Source organism: Scomber japonicus, chromosome 10, assembly GCF_027409825.1.
Source record: "Scomber japonicus isolate fScoJap1 chromosome 10, fScoJap1.pri, whole genome shotgun sequence".
In the NCBI taxonomy this organism is placed as follows: domain Eukaryota; kingdom Metazoa; phylum Chordata; class Actinopteri; order Scombriformes; family Scombridae; genus Scomber; species Scomber japonicus.
Window position 1 is genome coordinate 4,221,723 of NC_070587.1, and position 16,155 is coordinate 4,237,877.

Below are 16,155 nucleotides of genomic sequence, written 5' to 3' on the forward strand. Positions count from 1 at the left end.
GGCTACAACTTTACTGTTGTTGTTAACTTTCAGAGCTCTCATAGTGTCCTTGATCCAGAGAAAAAGCTGTAAAAAGCTACTGTACACTACCTGCTCAGCACCAAACAGCAAGCAGACACAGTTAGCTATAGAGTAGCTGGTGAGCATAGTGGAGCATTTAGCAGCTAAAGAGCCATATATTTCCCTCAGGAGAAGGTAGAGAGTAAAAATATTGGGCTTACATTCAGCAGATGGACAGAAAAACAACTTCAAATGAATGAAAATGTTGCTCCATTACTGCAGGATGTGAAAATAAGCAACTGTCATGTCAGTGTTATGTTCATAACTTGTTTCTGCTGCCTCCAAGTGGCCAAAAGTCAGTAATTGCAGGTTTAAATAAGCAGTTTCTATCTAATATGATGAATAATATATATAGTTTTAATATTTATTTTGTCCCCATTGGACAACCTGAGTTTAAACAGTATATTTCTTTTGTTCTGTGTTGCAGGCCTGAAATAGTCGCAAAAGGAGAGGTGAGAAAAATATTCATATCCTTTCCACAGTGCTATCGATATGCAGAAGCACTATCTTGATGACTCCTCAGTGTGAACTTTCAGCCATTTTCACAGCATAGCTCCAGTTCTCTAAACCTGTTTTATTTGATTAGATTCCTCCAGTGCAGTAATGTCTTCTCAGTCACTGTGCCCCTCAGCCATTTTCATCCCTTTTCTCATTACTGCCAAATGAAACGCAGCTTCCCTTCTGCTATGAAATCTCTCTGTATTTTTTTTTTTTTTTGTCAGCTCTCTTCCAGCTTCTTCACGTCGTTTTCTTTAATGTTTCTCCCGGGGCAGGAAAATGTTCAGATGTTCATCCACCAGCCACAACGTCTGGCAGTTTCCCATATTACTGCTTTAATGTTCCTGTATAGCTCAGTGACTAACACTGCTGAAACCCAAGGGTGTTCCCACTGCGCCTGGGGAAGTCATGCTATAAAAGTGCTTTAGATCAAAACATTAATTCATTATATAATATGTCCAGGAAATTTAGATTTTTCTTCAGAGCTCAGAGGACAGTTTAACTTGGATTGGAGCTCCCTCTACAGAGATAAATGCTCTCCTGATAGAAGGGCTGCAGTTCAGTATTGTCAATTATTTTTTTAGATTATTTGTTTCATATATAAAATAATGTGAAATAGAGGACAAATGGTGAGTCCGAGAGTCCAAGATCTTCAAAACATTTCTTTTTAGGACTGCAACTAAGCATTCATTAGTGATTCATCATTATTATTTAAGCTTTTAGGATTTCTCACAACCATAAAATGCCTTCTTTTGTCCCGCCATTAGTCCAAAACACAAAATAGAAGAAAGTGTCAATTCTGCTTATTAAAACGGGAACCAGCAAATGTTTGGCATTTTTACAAAAAAAAATTGACTAATCAGCTGTACTTGTTTTGTCTCACCGACCATCCAAAACCAAAAAATATTTATCACTATATAAAAATAGAAAAAAGGAGCTGAAACTCATGACATATTTGCCTTTTTTGTTCTGTATTAATAACTAAAATGATCATCAGTTTATTTTGTTTATTACTTTAATCAATTAATTATTTAAGCCCTTTTTGACACAAATCCCATTCTCAGTTTATTTGTAATCAATGATTAATAATGCTGCAGTGTAAAATGATAGAAGAGCCTGTAGATATTGTAGATATATCAGTATTAACGTCAGCTGCTAAATGACATGAAACTAGAGTACAGAAATGCCAAAGGGTTGTGACAAGTTTATTTTTCAAATGTAAGACATCCTGCTCAGTACACTTCTGGGCTTCAGTTGTTTTAAAAAGGCACATTTAAGGAAACTAAAGAATCCAAATAACCCCAGAAAAATGAATTCAGTTGAGGGGATGAGCTCACTTGATCCCTCCAACTCCTCAGGCTTGTTTTCTTTCCTCTGTGCCTTCGTGTTAGTTTTGATCAAGACTGTGAATTTGTCACGTGTCGCTCTGCAGCTGGTGTATCACAGCCTGCAGCTGGTGGCGTTCGCCGTCCTGGCCGTCCTCATCATGCGTCTGAAGCTCTTCCTCACGCCTCACATGTGCATCATGGCCTCACTGATCTGCTCCAAACAGGTGTGTCTTTCTCTGCGTGTGAAGTGATGGGAAAAAAACCCTAAATATTGCATCTGTGAACTTAAATAATATGTACGGCATGTTGAGAATTTCTTGTGAGATGATCTTTTTGTTGCAAGCTGTCCTTCAGTAAATCTCTCTTCGTCCTCCGTGGTTGTTTTACGTCAGCTGTTCGGCTGGATCGGGGAGAAGTTTAAGCACCAGGTTGCAGTGTTTGCTGTGATGGCCATCATGGCTGTACAGGGAGTGGCCAACCTGCAGGCACAGTGGGCGATCATCGGCGAGTTCAGCAACCTGCCGCAGGAAGAGCTGCTGGACTGGATCCAGGACAACACCCGCCCAGGTGAGTGATGATTCACCCTGAACACAGCAGGGCTCCATGGGTCCTGATGCTTCTGCTCAGTGCTGTGAGAATATAGAAAGTCTTTACTCTGCATTTTGTAAACCTCATATCAAACTGTTTAAACTCCAGCAGATGTTGCAAGATTACAAAACCTCATGATTAATGGCCGTAATGCAAAGCCAAGAGAGCTTCTGTTTCTCTGTTTCCACTTTATATGCTGTTATAGCTCTGCGATCCTGCACACGGCAGCAGAAGCGGTTCAGCAGGTCCTTTGACTTTACAATGATAACATCATAAGATAGTGACGAGTATGTATATATGAGTTGTATATATTATTTTTTATTATTTATTTATGTATTTGTGTTTATATATGAGCTACTGGATACATGAATTTCCCCTATGAGCATTAATACTATCTATCTATCTATCTATCTATCTCTATCTCTATCTCTATCTCTATCTCTATCTCTATCCCTCTCCCTCTCCCTCTCCCTCTCTCTCTGTGTGTCTCTGTCTATCTAATCAGACAATCACTTGTGCAGCTTCTTCAGGCTGGACACAAGTATTATTCCCTTCCATAATATGTTTGTAAGTTACTTGCAGGCATTATTTCTTTGGTCAACACTACACTCAAACTTCTGGTGGGGGGGGGGGGTATTTTGAGTTGTTGCACAAGCAGTCTGAGAGAAAAACAGAAGCAGCCTGAGTGTGAGGAGAAGGGCTGAAGCTTGAACAGGATGTCTGTGCAAGAAACAACATATCTGAGTGAACAGCGTACAGTTTGAGCGGAAGCAGAACGAATCTAAGCACAAGATGAGGTCGTTTAAGGGTGAGAGCAGGGTTTGAGGGAAAGCATTACAAAATCTGATCATGTAATCAATAAATCATGCTCTCAATTTCAAACATCGTGCTCTTGAATAAAAATAGGGGGAAAAATGGCCCCATAACTGAGACATATTCATTCTGGTTATTACAAACCTTCCTCTTGCAGACGTCTGATGGTGTCGCTCTGCACAGTCAGACACATGAATAATACCATCATTACTAGAATAAGCTTTTCTCAAGCTTTTTTATTGCTCTCTTCTCAACATTATACAAAAACTAGACTTATACTTAAATTGGTATATACGTATGTGATTTTATATGTTACCTTACTGTATGAACTCATACCTGTTATACAGATAAATGGGCACTTTGTTGTTGTTTAATTTTTAACAGATAAATTCACAGAAACATTTCACTTTAATTAATCTCTGTATCTGAGTAGAAAAAGGCTGTCTGATATAAACTGTATCATAGTATTGTCTTATACTATGACCACTTGTCACAGGAAAAAGAAAAAAACAGGTGTTCGACTCATGGTTAGGTTACACAAGCAGTGTTGCCATGGTTACCTGCATCTTAATTTTGTAATACAGAGATTTGAATTAGGGCTACTGTTGTTTATGGTGTCCTAATAAACAACTGAGTCAGAATGAAGTAAGAATGCTGTTGTAGAAATAGACTTATTGTATCCTCACAGAATTATGAAAAATAAAGAAAACACTCTCGCTCCAATATGTGTCTTTTCTTGTCAAAGCCTACAAGTAGAAAGAGAGGTGAATGAATCAATCAAAATATACATGTACGGGTCAGACACACGGGCAGTGCAGCAACGAGAGGCCCCGATTATTGATTTTAATGTAGTGCATGTTTCACCTACCTTAGGTTATTGTTTTATTGAACACTGTCCTTGTTTAAATTAAATAAAAAAAATGTAATAACAATAACTGGTTCAACGGGTTCTGAAACCTTCAAGAGCTAGATTTGGCTCGGCCTTCGTGCATAGTTTAATGATGACATAGTTATATGATTAATGTAATTACTTCTTTTAACAGTGTGTTTTTGTGTGTGTGTGTTTGTGTGCTGCAGATTCTGTGTTTGCCGGAGCCATGCCCACCATGGCCAGTGTGAAGCTGTCCACAGGTCGACCCATCGTCAACCACCCTCACTATGAAGACGCTGGTCTGAGGTCAGTTTTATAGTATCACCCATAGACTGTATAAAAGAAATGGACGTAACATCCGTGACGTCACCCATTGGTTTGTGGACTGCTGCTCGGAAGCCAATAGTTTCGAATCTGGGCAGCGCCATCTTGAAAATTTCAGGTGCATGCTGGGAAAAATAAAAACACAGATTCTACTTATATGGGCATGAGGCGGGGCCGTGGGCGGAGCGGGGAGGTTGCTATGGTTACGAAGGCTGGATTTCAAGGACATTGGTCAATCAACCTGTCAATCACGACATAGCCACGCCCTAATGCATACCCTGCTTTATCGTCACATATAAAATTTCACAAATGAACATCATACTGCATTGAAGAAGGCTTTAAACTAGCGACTAGAGACGGTCGCCCCCTGGTGGCCTTTTGATAGAATGCAGCTCTAAGTTACTTCCGCTTTGGCCTCATTTCAGAGGACTGGAACTCCCCACCTGGTATCACCCATGACTGTATGACTAAATCTGTTTTAATTTGAGTTTGAAATGTTCCCAAAAAACTAAATCTTGAGTTTTGCGGTCAATATCCAATCACATGTACATTCATACTTTATTGACTATATTACCACCTCATTGACTTCATGGTTGTTGTGCTGTCTGGTTGCTCTGTGTTGTAGATTCACAGAGCAACCAGTCGTCCTCCGCTGTGGGCGTTATAGCAGTCTCATTGAAACATCGTATTGTTTTCCCTGCAGAGAGAGAACCAAGCTGGTCTACTCCATGTACAGCCGCATGTCTGGAGAAACCGTAAAGAGGAACCTGATGAAGCTCGGCGTGGACTTCTTCATCCTGGAGGATTCGTGGTGCACCAGGCGAACCAGGTACCTCAAGACTGCACATCCTTACCTGTGACCATTAGGTTTTTTTTTCTAGATTGTGGGCTTTTAGCTTTTATCCAGAGAGAAGTGGTTCAAAAATAAAAACTCAGCTCCTACATGCTTTCACCGTATAAGTTTATGGGTCAATGATGTGATGCAACCCAGTGTCCAATTGGTGTAACCCGTATTTTTTGATAAAATTATATACAGGACTAGAACTAAAATGTGGAATACATATAATCCACTTTAACAATGCAACACTATGGTTTTTAAACAAATTTGACATAATTTGTCAAAACTTGACAGTGGTTGACATTTTTAGGATATGTCCTGCTCAATATTGACAAAATGCTTTAAAATGTAAATGTAGAAATACTAGTAATTATAAAAGTAAAAGTAATTATTTGTACACTATAAGTTCACGTAAATACACTGTAGGTGGATAAAATATGTAATGTTTATCATTCTTTTGTGGTTACACCATTTGACATTTTCAGGAGCATTCAGTCTTACGTTTTAGTTTTAAAAAATGCTGTAAATGTAATTTCCAAATGATATAAAACCAACAAAAATACAAAATGTACATTTTAACAAATCTGATGATGCTTTATATTTTTGAATTGTTCATCTTGCCAACGTGTATTTGTCACTATGCCATATTTATTCAGTTTCAGTCCTTCAGACACAAAAAAACTGAAAAGAGCTAACTGGAATCTTTTAATTTTGTTAAAATGCTGCACAAATTGTTTCTATTTCTAATGAATATAATTTTCCTTCCTCTCTCTCTTTCTCTCCCATTCATTGTTCTTCCTCTTCTTCTCTCTCTTCGTCCAGACCCGGGTGCAGCATGCCAGAGATCTGGGATATCGAGGATCCTCAAAATGTTGGTAAAGTTCCTCTTTGCACCCACATGTCCAGGAACTCACGGCCTCACTTCACCACAGTCTTTTCCAATGACATTTACAAAGTTCTCAAAGTCCCCAAAGTAACCAAAGATCTCAGATAACAGCGTGGGACGGACTGCTTCAGCACCAAACTTCTTCTTTTTCTTTTTTTTATGTTTTTGATTTTTTTTTTTTTTTTTTGTCTGTCACTGCCGATGCTGCTTTTTACTTCTCAAAACTCAAAACACACATAGTTCCCCCTTTTTTTTTGTTTTTGGACTAATATCAGTCGGACATGCCAAAACAACATAAGAGCATTCTTGTTGCCATAACAGTTCTTAGTATTTGTAACTTAAAGAAACCCCTGATTCACCATGTTTTTTTGCCAAACCTTCTTATTGCTACATCTCCTCCTGTTCCCGTTATGCTCCAGCTGGTAAAGTAAAGGCCAAAAGTTATTGTAGCTCTTCATGTAGCTCGCTGCATCGGTTCCGTTACCAAGAATCTCCGTTTTAAGCAACATTGTGCCCTAAGAGATGCTGTTCCTACATCAGTGTTATTTTTTTATTACTGTTAAGAATAAAATCATTTTTTTTTCTGTGATTTAAGCTTAAAGGGAACGTATCATGCACACATATCACGGTCTGTATTTGTTATTCTTGGGCTCCACTGGAATATCTTTTCATAATTAACAGTTTAAAAGACCAATTAATGTTGTGCTGGCTCTCAGATCAGCCTTTATCTGAAACCACTATGTTCTTCATTTCACTTCTCTTTCTTGTTTTTTCTTTTTTACCCTAAATATAAACTTCTCAAATACATGTGTACATGCTCGAGCCTAAATCACATCAGAAATATGTGAATGGAAAATGTGAACAACCCATTGGGCAACTTTAGCAAAAAAAGCGATGAAACAGAGGTCCGTTTGTGAGATTCAGTTTGATGGAGACGTAGAGATAACTTTACAAACAGCATAATTACAGCATAAAAATTACATAAATAATCACAATAAGATGATATGTCCCCTTTAAGAAGTACGTTTTGTCTGGCAGGACCAATCCATGATGTCCACATACTGTGAAGCAATACCCTTTGCAAACATGACAAAAGCTGACTTCTTCTCTTGTTATACAGTGTGGTCCTCCAAAAAAAAAAAAAAAAAAAAGATTTTTCAGTAGTGTACTATTTTTATAATTTATTTGTGTGAGTATTTTTTTATGCAAACTTCAAAGTGTTGAGACTTTTTCTTTAGAAGCAAACAGTGTTTTAAGAGTCTTGGGAATCACAGGGTAAATTCCTGTTCATGTGTCAATAAGCTCATAAAAATTGTTTTCTTTCATATTTTCTCAGTATTGGCGTCATCTAGATTGAATTAATTCAATCCAGAATGAGATTTTTCTTACTTCTTTTGAAAATAAGAGTTTCTTTATGTCGAACCATTTCCCGTTCATGAATTTAAAACTTGTTCAGCCCCCTCCCCGGAGCTGTGCCCTGTAACAACTTTTTTGTGTAAATACCCAAACAGATGTTTTGTAAAATACCAATGTGTACCTTTTTAAGAGGTTCTTTGTGTTTCTTTAATTAATGTTTTTTTTTTGCCAAAGGAAATCTGATATTAAAGCTGTGTATTTCAGGTGTAGCACATGAGAGCCATCAGTTGTGTAAGTCCTGCAACAGCCAATCCAAACTATTCATAGCAGTGACCGTTGTTGGTCAATCTTCTGCCCACATTAATGACTGTTTAACACTATTTTGGAAATAAGCTCTTGCTCACTTTCTTGTATAGAGTTAAACTGAGGAGATATAACTCATGCCTTGACACTAAATATGAAGGTAAATTAGCTTAGCTTAGCATAAAGACTCAAAGCGGGGGGGCGGGGGGGGGGGGGTCTAGCTTGGTTCTGTCCACTGAAAAGTACGAGCACCTATAAAATTAAAATGCACAGGGTAACATGATTTAAAGTTGAGTTTCATCTGTACAAAAGTAAACATGTAAAAACAAGTTGTGGTTTTACGTGCTGGACTGTTTCTTGGCAGTGTGCAGTGACTTTCTGTACCAGTAAAACTTATAGACTTCATTAGTGATCTTTAGAGGATGTTGGTTGGTTGGTAGGTAGATTTTTTAACCATTGGATGGAGTCACTACCTCATCCCCCACTGCTTCTGGTGTTCATGCTAAACTAAGCTAAGCTAAGCTGCTGGCTGTATCCTCATATTTACTATACAGACACCAGAGTGTTATCAACCTTCTTCTCTAACTTGAATGAGCATGTTTAAAAAAATAAAATGTTAAAAAAGCAAAACTAGTTCACTCATAGCTGTCAAAAAGTGTCCTTTACATCGCTGCCATGTAGTCCTCATATAGTCAGACTTGGTTTAAATTGCCGTCACATCCCCATCTGTTTAAATCATGCATCAAACATATTTTAAATGTTTGCTTTGCTGCCAGAATCTTTTTAATTCAGGTTAGTTATTTCTCTATAAATGAACAAATAAGTTAGTATACACTGTGGCTGTCTTAAAATGACCTGAATGTTTGTTTTTCTTCAAAGGAATAATTTGTATTTTTGGGATTATTCTGTCTCTTGCTAAAAAAATGAAATTAGGAGATAGATACCAACTCATATATCTGTAGCATAGACTGGACATTGGAGGAAACAGCTAGCGCCTGGCTTAAACGTAACAAAATCCATCTACCAGCACATCTAAAGCTCAATAAATTTTGTTTAATTAATAAAAATTGATGAATTGTGGTTTTACAAGGTCGGAGTATGTGTTTCAGAGTATTTCTTGACACTGGCCAAGAAAGAGTCCCATGCATATCTCCCCATTAAACTATTATTTAGAGAGCTGCAGAGGTGTTTGGATCGAGTCAGGCTTTATGCTAAGCTAACCCTCAACAACAAAGCGTATTCCCAAAAAAATGTTTAACTATTTCTTTACCAACCATGTTGGAAGAGTTTCAACAGGAGACTTCTTCCTCTCTGATCCTGTGAATCTAAGCAGCCACACCACAGATTTTGGCAGTACCTCTCTCAAAGAGATGTTAACAACTCTGCTGACTCCTCCAACATGATAACATGTCTTTCACAAGCATTGGTCGTTACTTCTCAAATATGTGATGATGGTCTGATCTGAGGGAAGCACTTTTTCTCTGGGCTTTAAAGTATTTTTCTTGTGTAAAAACTTGCAACAGGTTAAAATCATTTCAGTGCAGCACACCTTGGTGCATATCATTGATCGGGCACTGTGATGCCATGAATGAATGAATTAGATTGATGATGTTTTTTAACAAACATGCACAATTCAGAAAGTGCTTCTGTGCTGTGATCAAACGTGCCAGAGTGAGCGGGTTGAACAAATCATACAGCATACATCTGATCTGTTACATTTCGTGCATTTGTTTGCAGAGCTGTTGGTTTATGTACTACACGTGTCAAGACTGTAGATTTCACTGAATAGAAGTGATCCTGTAAGTCAAGTGCTCGTTTTTAGGAAGTGGGGCTGTTGTCACACCTCCCGGTACATTTTGACATACTTTATTGCTGTTGCAGACCTCGGTGTGTTTTTAGATGTCTTTTATAATATTTGTCTATTTTGTCTGTATTTAAAAGAATAAAGTATTTCTCATCAGCACCATTGCTTTTGTATCTTAAATGTATGCTTTAAAAAATCAGCACACACTTATTTTTATCAGACATGAAAATCACTCACCTTTCGGCGAAATTCACCGTTTTGAAACCAAAATTTTTTGGGGGGGGGGGGGGGGGGGGTGTCAAGTGGCCTCCGTCACTTGGTGTTTTTTTTTATGTGAGTAGACCTCATTAATACCATAGATAGACGATTAATACACGCACCTATTGTCACCCACTTTGTCGTCGGTCACATGTCCTCATTGGCTTTGGAGACATGTGCTGCCTCATCCTAAGCACTGATTGGCTGGTGTGTGTGGTGTCGTATGAAACAGTCACGTGTCCCACAGATGCACGCAGGAGTCAGGAAATGACGTAAACGGACCGTATATAGTTTGTTATTTGTGTTATTACGTTACGTGTTGGACTAAATACATGGACATATTGAGGAAAGTATTCCGGTTTTATGGAAACGGATTTCATATTTCACAAGAATGGATACTTGGCGAGCTGTACAGAAAGTCCTGAGTCATAAGATGATCGTTGTGGATAAAGGGAAGACTTTGAAGGTATGTAGCATTATAGCTTTTCTTACTTTAGCTAAGTGGCTAGCCAAGCTAATCGCTAATACTATTACGGCTGTGAGCAACCATATAAGTCGTGAGTGGTCTTGAATGAATCAGGACAATCTAAGCTTTCCAACAATGTACGGCATGAATATATATGTTTAAGGGTTGGTGTTTAAAACATTCAGAAGAACTTGTGGCTACCTCCCAACTTCCGGTCCGTCCCGTAGGCGGAACAGCGTGTTTTACGTGTCTGCAGTTCCGATCCTTCATGTTGGCTGAAACAGACAAGTCACCCTCAAACATGCTGAAAACCAGATTGAAGTTTGGTCTGCAGTTAGTCTTCCCTAATGTTTATGTGGCTTTGAGGTTGTTCCTCACGTTGCCGGTGACAAACTGTGAGGGGGAGAGCTCATTTTCTCATTTGGGGAGAATAAAAAATGAGCCTGAAGTCCTTTTATCATTACTGGAAATAGAGTCTGAACCTGTCAGAGACCTGGACTTTAGAGATGTTGTGGAGGAGTTTGCTAGGAGAAAGGTCATTGCATAAGGGAACTACTCTAATGTGTGTGTGTGTGTGTGTGTGTGTGTGTGTGTGTGTGTGTGTGTGTGTGTGTGTGTGTGTTGTTAATGTGCATTGTGTTTTTTATGACTCTGAAAACATTTGTTGTTGGGATGTTTGTTATTGTGGAGATTCTAAAAACAGGTTGTTTGCTATTCTTTGAAGTGTTTCTGCATATCTGAGTGTAGACTGTTTTGATAATACACACACACACACACACACACACACACTGCATGTGCTGAGAGTCTGGTGTTGAATTTATCAGTCAGTGTGAATCCTGTGCAAGTACAGGAGTTTCCAACAACTACTACATCCACACTTGTGCACTAGTAAACTAGTTGTCTGTTGTATTGGTGTGTGTGTGTGTGTGTGTGTGTGTGTGTGTATTTAACCATTTCCATATAAATGGGATAAAGATGTGGTTTTCAAGCAGAAATTTACATTGAACATGTTTCTTTTAATCTTTGCACTTTCATCAAACTGTACTGTCCTCCGTCCGTCTTCTGCTGCTTATCCGGGGTCGGGTTGTAGTTCTGCTTGAATTTCCTCTCAAAATGCAGATTGATGCTTTCAAGCCCTAACCTCCCTAGAGGGCTCGTATCCTTCTCACCTTTTTCACCCATGACCCGTTTTCATGTCTGTTTATATATAACGTGTTGAAGATGTTTTGTGCGAAAACCTTCACTGTTGAAACGATCTTATCAAAAGTGTTTATATCAACTGTGACACAAAATTATTAATAATAAATATTATATGATTTTCACCATAAAAGGACACAAATATGTCTTGGAAATGCACTCAGCTGTGTCAATTAAGACCAATTAATTATGAATTTGGAAACAGTTGTAACTTTAATCATTTACCAGACAATGTTTTTATAAACCAGATGTTTAGAAGATTCTTCAGGGACTCTGTACTGTAAGTACCTTCAAAACAACAGTAGGCCTTGTCCACTGCAGGAACGTCGGGGCAATGGCCATGAGTGTTGGCGTGTGTCTCCATAGCAGAAACCGCCCTGAAGGACAATCTTGTGGAATTTTTACAGGTCAAACAAGTCTGTATCTACTCCATACGCCCTGAAGGTTTACTCAGTGCTGATGGGCTAAACTTAAAGGGCCTGATTTACTAAAGTGTGTAAAAACCAGTGCAAACTTGACATCACCTGCAAAAAATGTGATGTGCAAGCTGATATACAAACACGGCGCGTCTTTCAAATGTGCACGATAATACACGCTGTCCATTTAGTACATTTGCCATAATGAATATGTAATATGCACACACATTGAGATTTACCAGACAGTAACTGCGTCTATAAATAATACCTTTTGAAAGGAAGGTGTTTACTGGCCCTATATCCATTAAATTTAGGTTACATCACCATGAACAGACTTTGTCTGGATGTGAGGCATCCCTATTTATGTTACATTTTCAAGTACTTCTGTATTATGAAGCACCAAGTCAGATATACCAGCAGCTGAAGAAAAGTTTCCCTGTTGTAATTACATCATGGAAGTTGTTGAGTTACTTATGATTGGAAATTTCGTAATTCCAACATGTCCAATTTGACATGAACACAGCATCATACATGGGTTTGTAGTCTAGCCTCACAGCAGATGATAACAATGCAGACTCACACTGTTGTGGTCCTGCTTGTTGTCTGATCCACCCCCCCAAAACAAACCATAAATCTCTAAACGGATGGAGAAACTCTGCATTCTCTCAACTCTCAATTAATGAATGGGTTTACACACAAATGTATTTGCTTACATTGAAGCTCAATTTTTAATTCTTATTCTTCTGAGTGCAGAAGTATCTTCAGATTATGTTAACGTAGCGGCCATCCATCTTGTTACACTGGAATTCAACAGTAGCACCTGCTGGGATGTGTTGGATCACAGCACACCTGACAGAAGAAGCAGATATTACGTAGTTAACTCTTTAAATGTTTGCTAAAGAAAAAGACAATTTCTTTTTTTTTTTATCACACATGCCTAATTTCATAAACAATTATAATAATGTTAGGGATTGGTAATAACACAAGGAAAGCTTACATTTATTTTCAAATCCATACAATCTACTGTATAAAGATTGGACATATGGACTCATAACCAGGGCCTCACAATTTTTAATGTCAAAATGTTAAATTAGTATTCAGCATTAGTCTGACAGGGAACATTTCATAAAGCTAAATTTTCTCTTTCCATAAATCTGCTAAACTGACTAAATTCAATTTGAATGACTTTTAATAATATTGTTATTCTTATTAAGGCTGTGCACTACCTGGGATTGGTGTTGCCTTTATTTTCTATAGAATCTCCGATGCGGATTTCAGCTCCATCGAGTCGATTTTCGTATGAATCTCTGTTGGTTATCTTAACAGAAAACACTTTATGTGTTGTCCGCAGGTCAAGTCTCCACCAGGGTTTATTGTCGTTTCTTGTGTGAGTGCAGGAGCCTTCTTCCCAGTGACTGGCACGATTTCCATCTATGGCATTATATGCAATCCCCTCTGCAAACAATGATGACTGTGTGGCTTTTCCTTGGAGTGCCAGATTCTCTCCTGCAAAAAACATGGAGTATAGTTTTCTTGTTTAGTTTTTTTCCAGTGTTATAATCACAGTAATGTCCTAACAAATTTGGGATTTTCTGATATGTGTTTAAAGCTGAAGTGGACTTTATCATTCAGGGAGATTCTAAACAGAAAAGACTACTGAGTTGTGTTGTGACAATATTCGATAAGTTTCTCGTTGTTCAAAATATTGAAGTTCAAAATTAAATCAAATCAAAGATCATCAGGAGTCGTCCAGCTGAATGCAGTTAGAGTTTTATTGTCGACAGCAAAACCCGGAATCACAATACACAGACCATGTCCATGCACCAGTGACACAAAGAGATAAGACTCTTGGGGAGTCTTTTTTATACTGTCAAAAGTTGTATCCCCTCCCCATGTTTGGTGTACGTTTAACCAATCAGCTTTCTTCCAAAACATGATCTTACCCCTTGGCACCAAATCTTGAGATGCCCTCACTGCAGGTGCATCGGCCTTATAAGGCCTTAAGTTTTGTTTTTTTCCCTACACAGCTGCTGTTTTGCTCAGCAGATCTTGGCGCAAGTCATGTCAAGGTCACCCTTACCCGTTACCTTATTTCAACTGCATTCGCTTTCAATAATAGTGATTATAATGATTATAATAATGAAAATGAAAGTAATGCATATTTCATTTAAACACATATATTGTAGTTTGACTTATTCAATCATAAAGTACTTATTCACTTAGTAGTTGCAGAATCACATATACTTCTTCATTTAACATAATGCCTTCAGATATGATCACCTTTAGCATACGATGGTCAACAATCAAGTACCCTTTTAACAGATACAACATTGTTCATTATTAGTAATTATCCCCTAAATTTTACACTACAGTTGCATAACAGAAGTTGCAGGATCCAGCATTTTTGGAGTTTGTCCCATACTTGTCTGCCGTGGGTTTTGTGGGACCTGGAGGCCTGATATCAGCCTCTGTGATCTGTGAGTTTTATAGTGACTGATTAGTTGAGAATAAATACCAGTCACATTCATTTCATCTATACAGCATAGTATGACTCAAGTCCTCACCAGTTGGGGCACGGTACCCATAAACCTCCACTTCGCAGAGTGTTAGAATCTTTTCTGCACCAGGTAGACGCACAGTCACATAACGTCCCTCCACATGATTACTGAAACTCAGAGGGAGTGAACTCCCAGCAGGGATTTCAGGAATTACAGCAGCCCTAAAAGACAAAGAGATGCAGCATCTCATTAATTATGTTCTGTATCTATTTGCTGGTATCTGACAGCAGTGTCATTATTAAAGAAATAGGTCTGTCAAAAGATTAATTCTTCAGACTGACTTTGAAATCCTGCAAAAGAAAATGATGACCAAAGTTTTTATTTGGAAGATATGAAGTTACAGAAATGTATCTCTAGCTTTGACCTTATTTAACTTATATTTTATTACTATATATATATATGAACTCACACTGGGTTTGCAGCACCATTGTCTTGTAAAGAGTTGCCAATATGAATCTCTGCCCCATTGATCCTTTCTGCACAGCAGTCTCCTCTGTTGGTGATGATGACAGAAGTGACCACGTAGGACTCCAGCAGGTCCACCCTCCACCAGGGGTCGGTCATTGTTTTAGTGTGGCTGCATGAACCGGCCCCAAAAGTAGAGTCACGGTTTCCATCAATGGCGTTGTAAGCAGCCCCAAAACCCTCCCAAGGAATTTCCTGCAAGCGATGTGATTGAGTTGCTTTTCCACGCAACGCCACATTATCTGTAAAATACACAGGTTTTCCCCAAAAGCTGTATGTTGGTTATTAATGTGGGGGAATTGATATCACATCTGAAAACCACTGTGTGCCCATCTTGTGACCTGTTTTAGTTTGATTTAAAGGCTCTCTAAGGCCTGGTAGCTGTAACTGGTAACTGTCAGCTGGTCCGTCAGTCAGTTCACCACTTTGGCTCAGATGGAAATATCTAAACCAGTACTGAATGAAAGCCTTATGAAACCTAACCAGACTTTAACCATGATGATGCAACATCATAAAATTGTCTGGTTTTGTTTGGTTTTAAGTAATCGATTAAGATTTGTATGAGGTTGAAATAATTCACAAAATATTATTACCATTTTTAGTTTTCCTGAAATTGTATAAATGATCCTAGATTTTTGATGAAAATGTACCCACCAAAAGTTTCTTCAGTTTAGGCAAAACAGACCTACATTGACACTACAGCAATCTTATCATACCTCCACCGTTTTCTAACCTGTATAGTCTGCATTAAAATAGATGCTTATTAAATGACAGCACCAGATGTATCATTTGAAATTAGGTGATGTTTCAAAGTTAATACAGATATCCACACATCATACTTACGATAGGCTGCGTCCCCAGAGTGCATCCCCAAAAGGAGCAGCAAAAGAAATAACACACTCTGTTTCATAATTCTGGTTGAGAGACGAGAGAGATTTATTAATAATGTTATTTGTTAAATGTTATTTCAAGCAGACTTTGTTTTTCTTTTCTTTTCTTTTCTTTTCTTTTCTTTTCTTTTCTTGTAAAACATAAAAATATTTTTCATAAAAGAAACAGTTAGTCAGACGTGTGTTTGGATTTCAGCTGGAGAAAAACTTTGCAGGTGCACACCACCATATTCTCC

At 38.2% G+C, this 16,155-nt stretch overlaps 2 protein-coding genes across 2 annotated transcripts in view; one reads left to right on the top strand and one right to left on the bottom strand.

Annotated features, from left to right (window-relative positions):
• dpy19l1l (dpy-19-like 1, like (H. sapiens)) overlaps positions 1-8,004 on the top strand; it is a 30,069-nt gene extending 22,065 nt beyond the window's left edge. The window contains exons 17-22 of the mRNA XM_053326688.1: positions 488-512; positions 1,991-2,110; positions 2,279-2,453; positions 4,365-4,464; positions 5,186-5,311; positions 6,143-8,004. Of these exons, the coding sequence (XP_053182663.1) occupies positions 488-512; positions 1,991-2,110; positions 2,279-2,453; positions 4,365-4,464; positions 5,186-5,311; positions 6,143-6,314 (718 nt within the window). The 3' untranslated portion in view covers positions 6,315-8,004. The remainder of the gene's footprint in view (positions 1-487; positions 513-1,990; positions 2,111-2,278; positions 2,454-4,364; positions 4,465-5,185; positions 5,312-6,142) is intronic.
• A 4,763-nt stretch (positions 8,005-12,767) lies between these two features.
• LOC128366055 (fucolectin-1-like) lies at positions 12,768-15,943 on the bottom strand. The gene is made up of 5 exons (XM_053326706.1): positions 15,873-15,943; positions 14,974-15,271; positions 14,571-14,725; positions 13,233-13,512; positions 12,768-12,855 (listed from the first exon to the last, which is right to left on the bottom strand). The coding sequence occupies exons 1-5, from the start codon at positions 15,937-15,939 to the stop codon at positions 12,768-12,770; spliced, it is 888 nt and encodes a 295-aa protein (XP_053182681.1). The 5' UTR covers positions 15,940-15,943.
• Positions 15,944-16,155: the final 212 nt, after the last annotated feature.

What these genes read in the sequence shown, in the direction of transcription:
- LOC128366055 (XM_053326706.1), bottom strand. Translation starts at nt 15,939, where the DNA reads ATGAAACAGAGTGTGTTATTTCTTTTGCTGCTCCTTTTGGGGATGCAC. An exon ending in AATGGTGCTGCAAACCCAGT is followed by an intron (nt 14,726 to 14,973) that starts GTGAGTTCATAT and finishes TTTGTCTTTTAG; the next exon opens with GGCTGCTGTAATTCCTGAAA. An exon ending in AAAGGCAACACCAATCCCAG is followed by an intron (nt 12,856 to 13,232) that starts GTAGTGCACAGC and finishes TTCTTCTGTCAG; the next exon opens with GTGTGCTGTGATCCAACACA.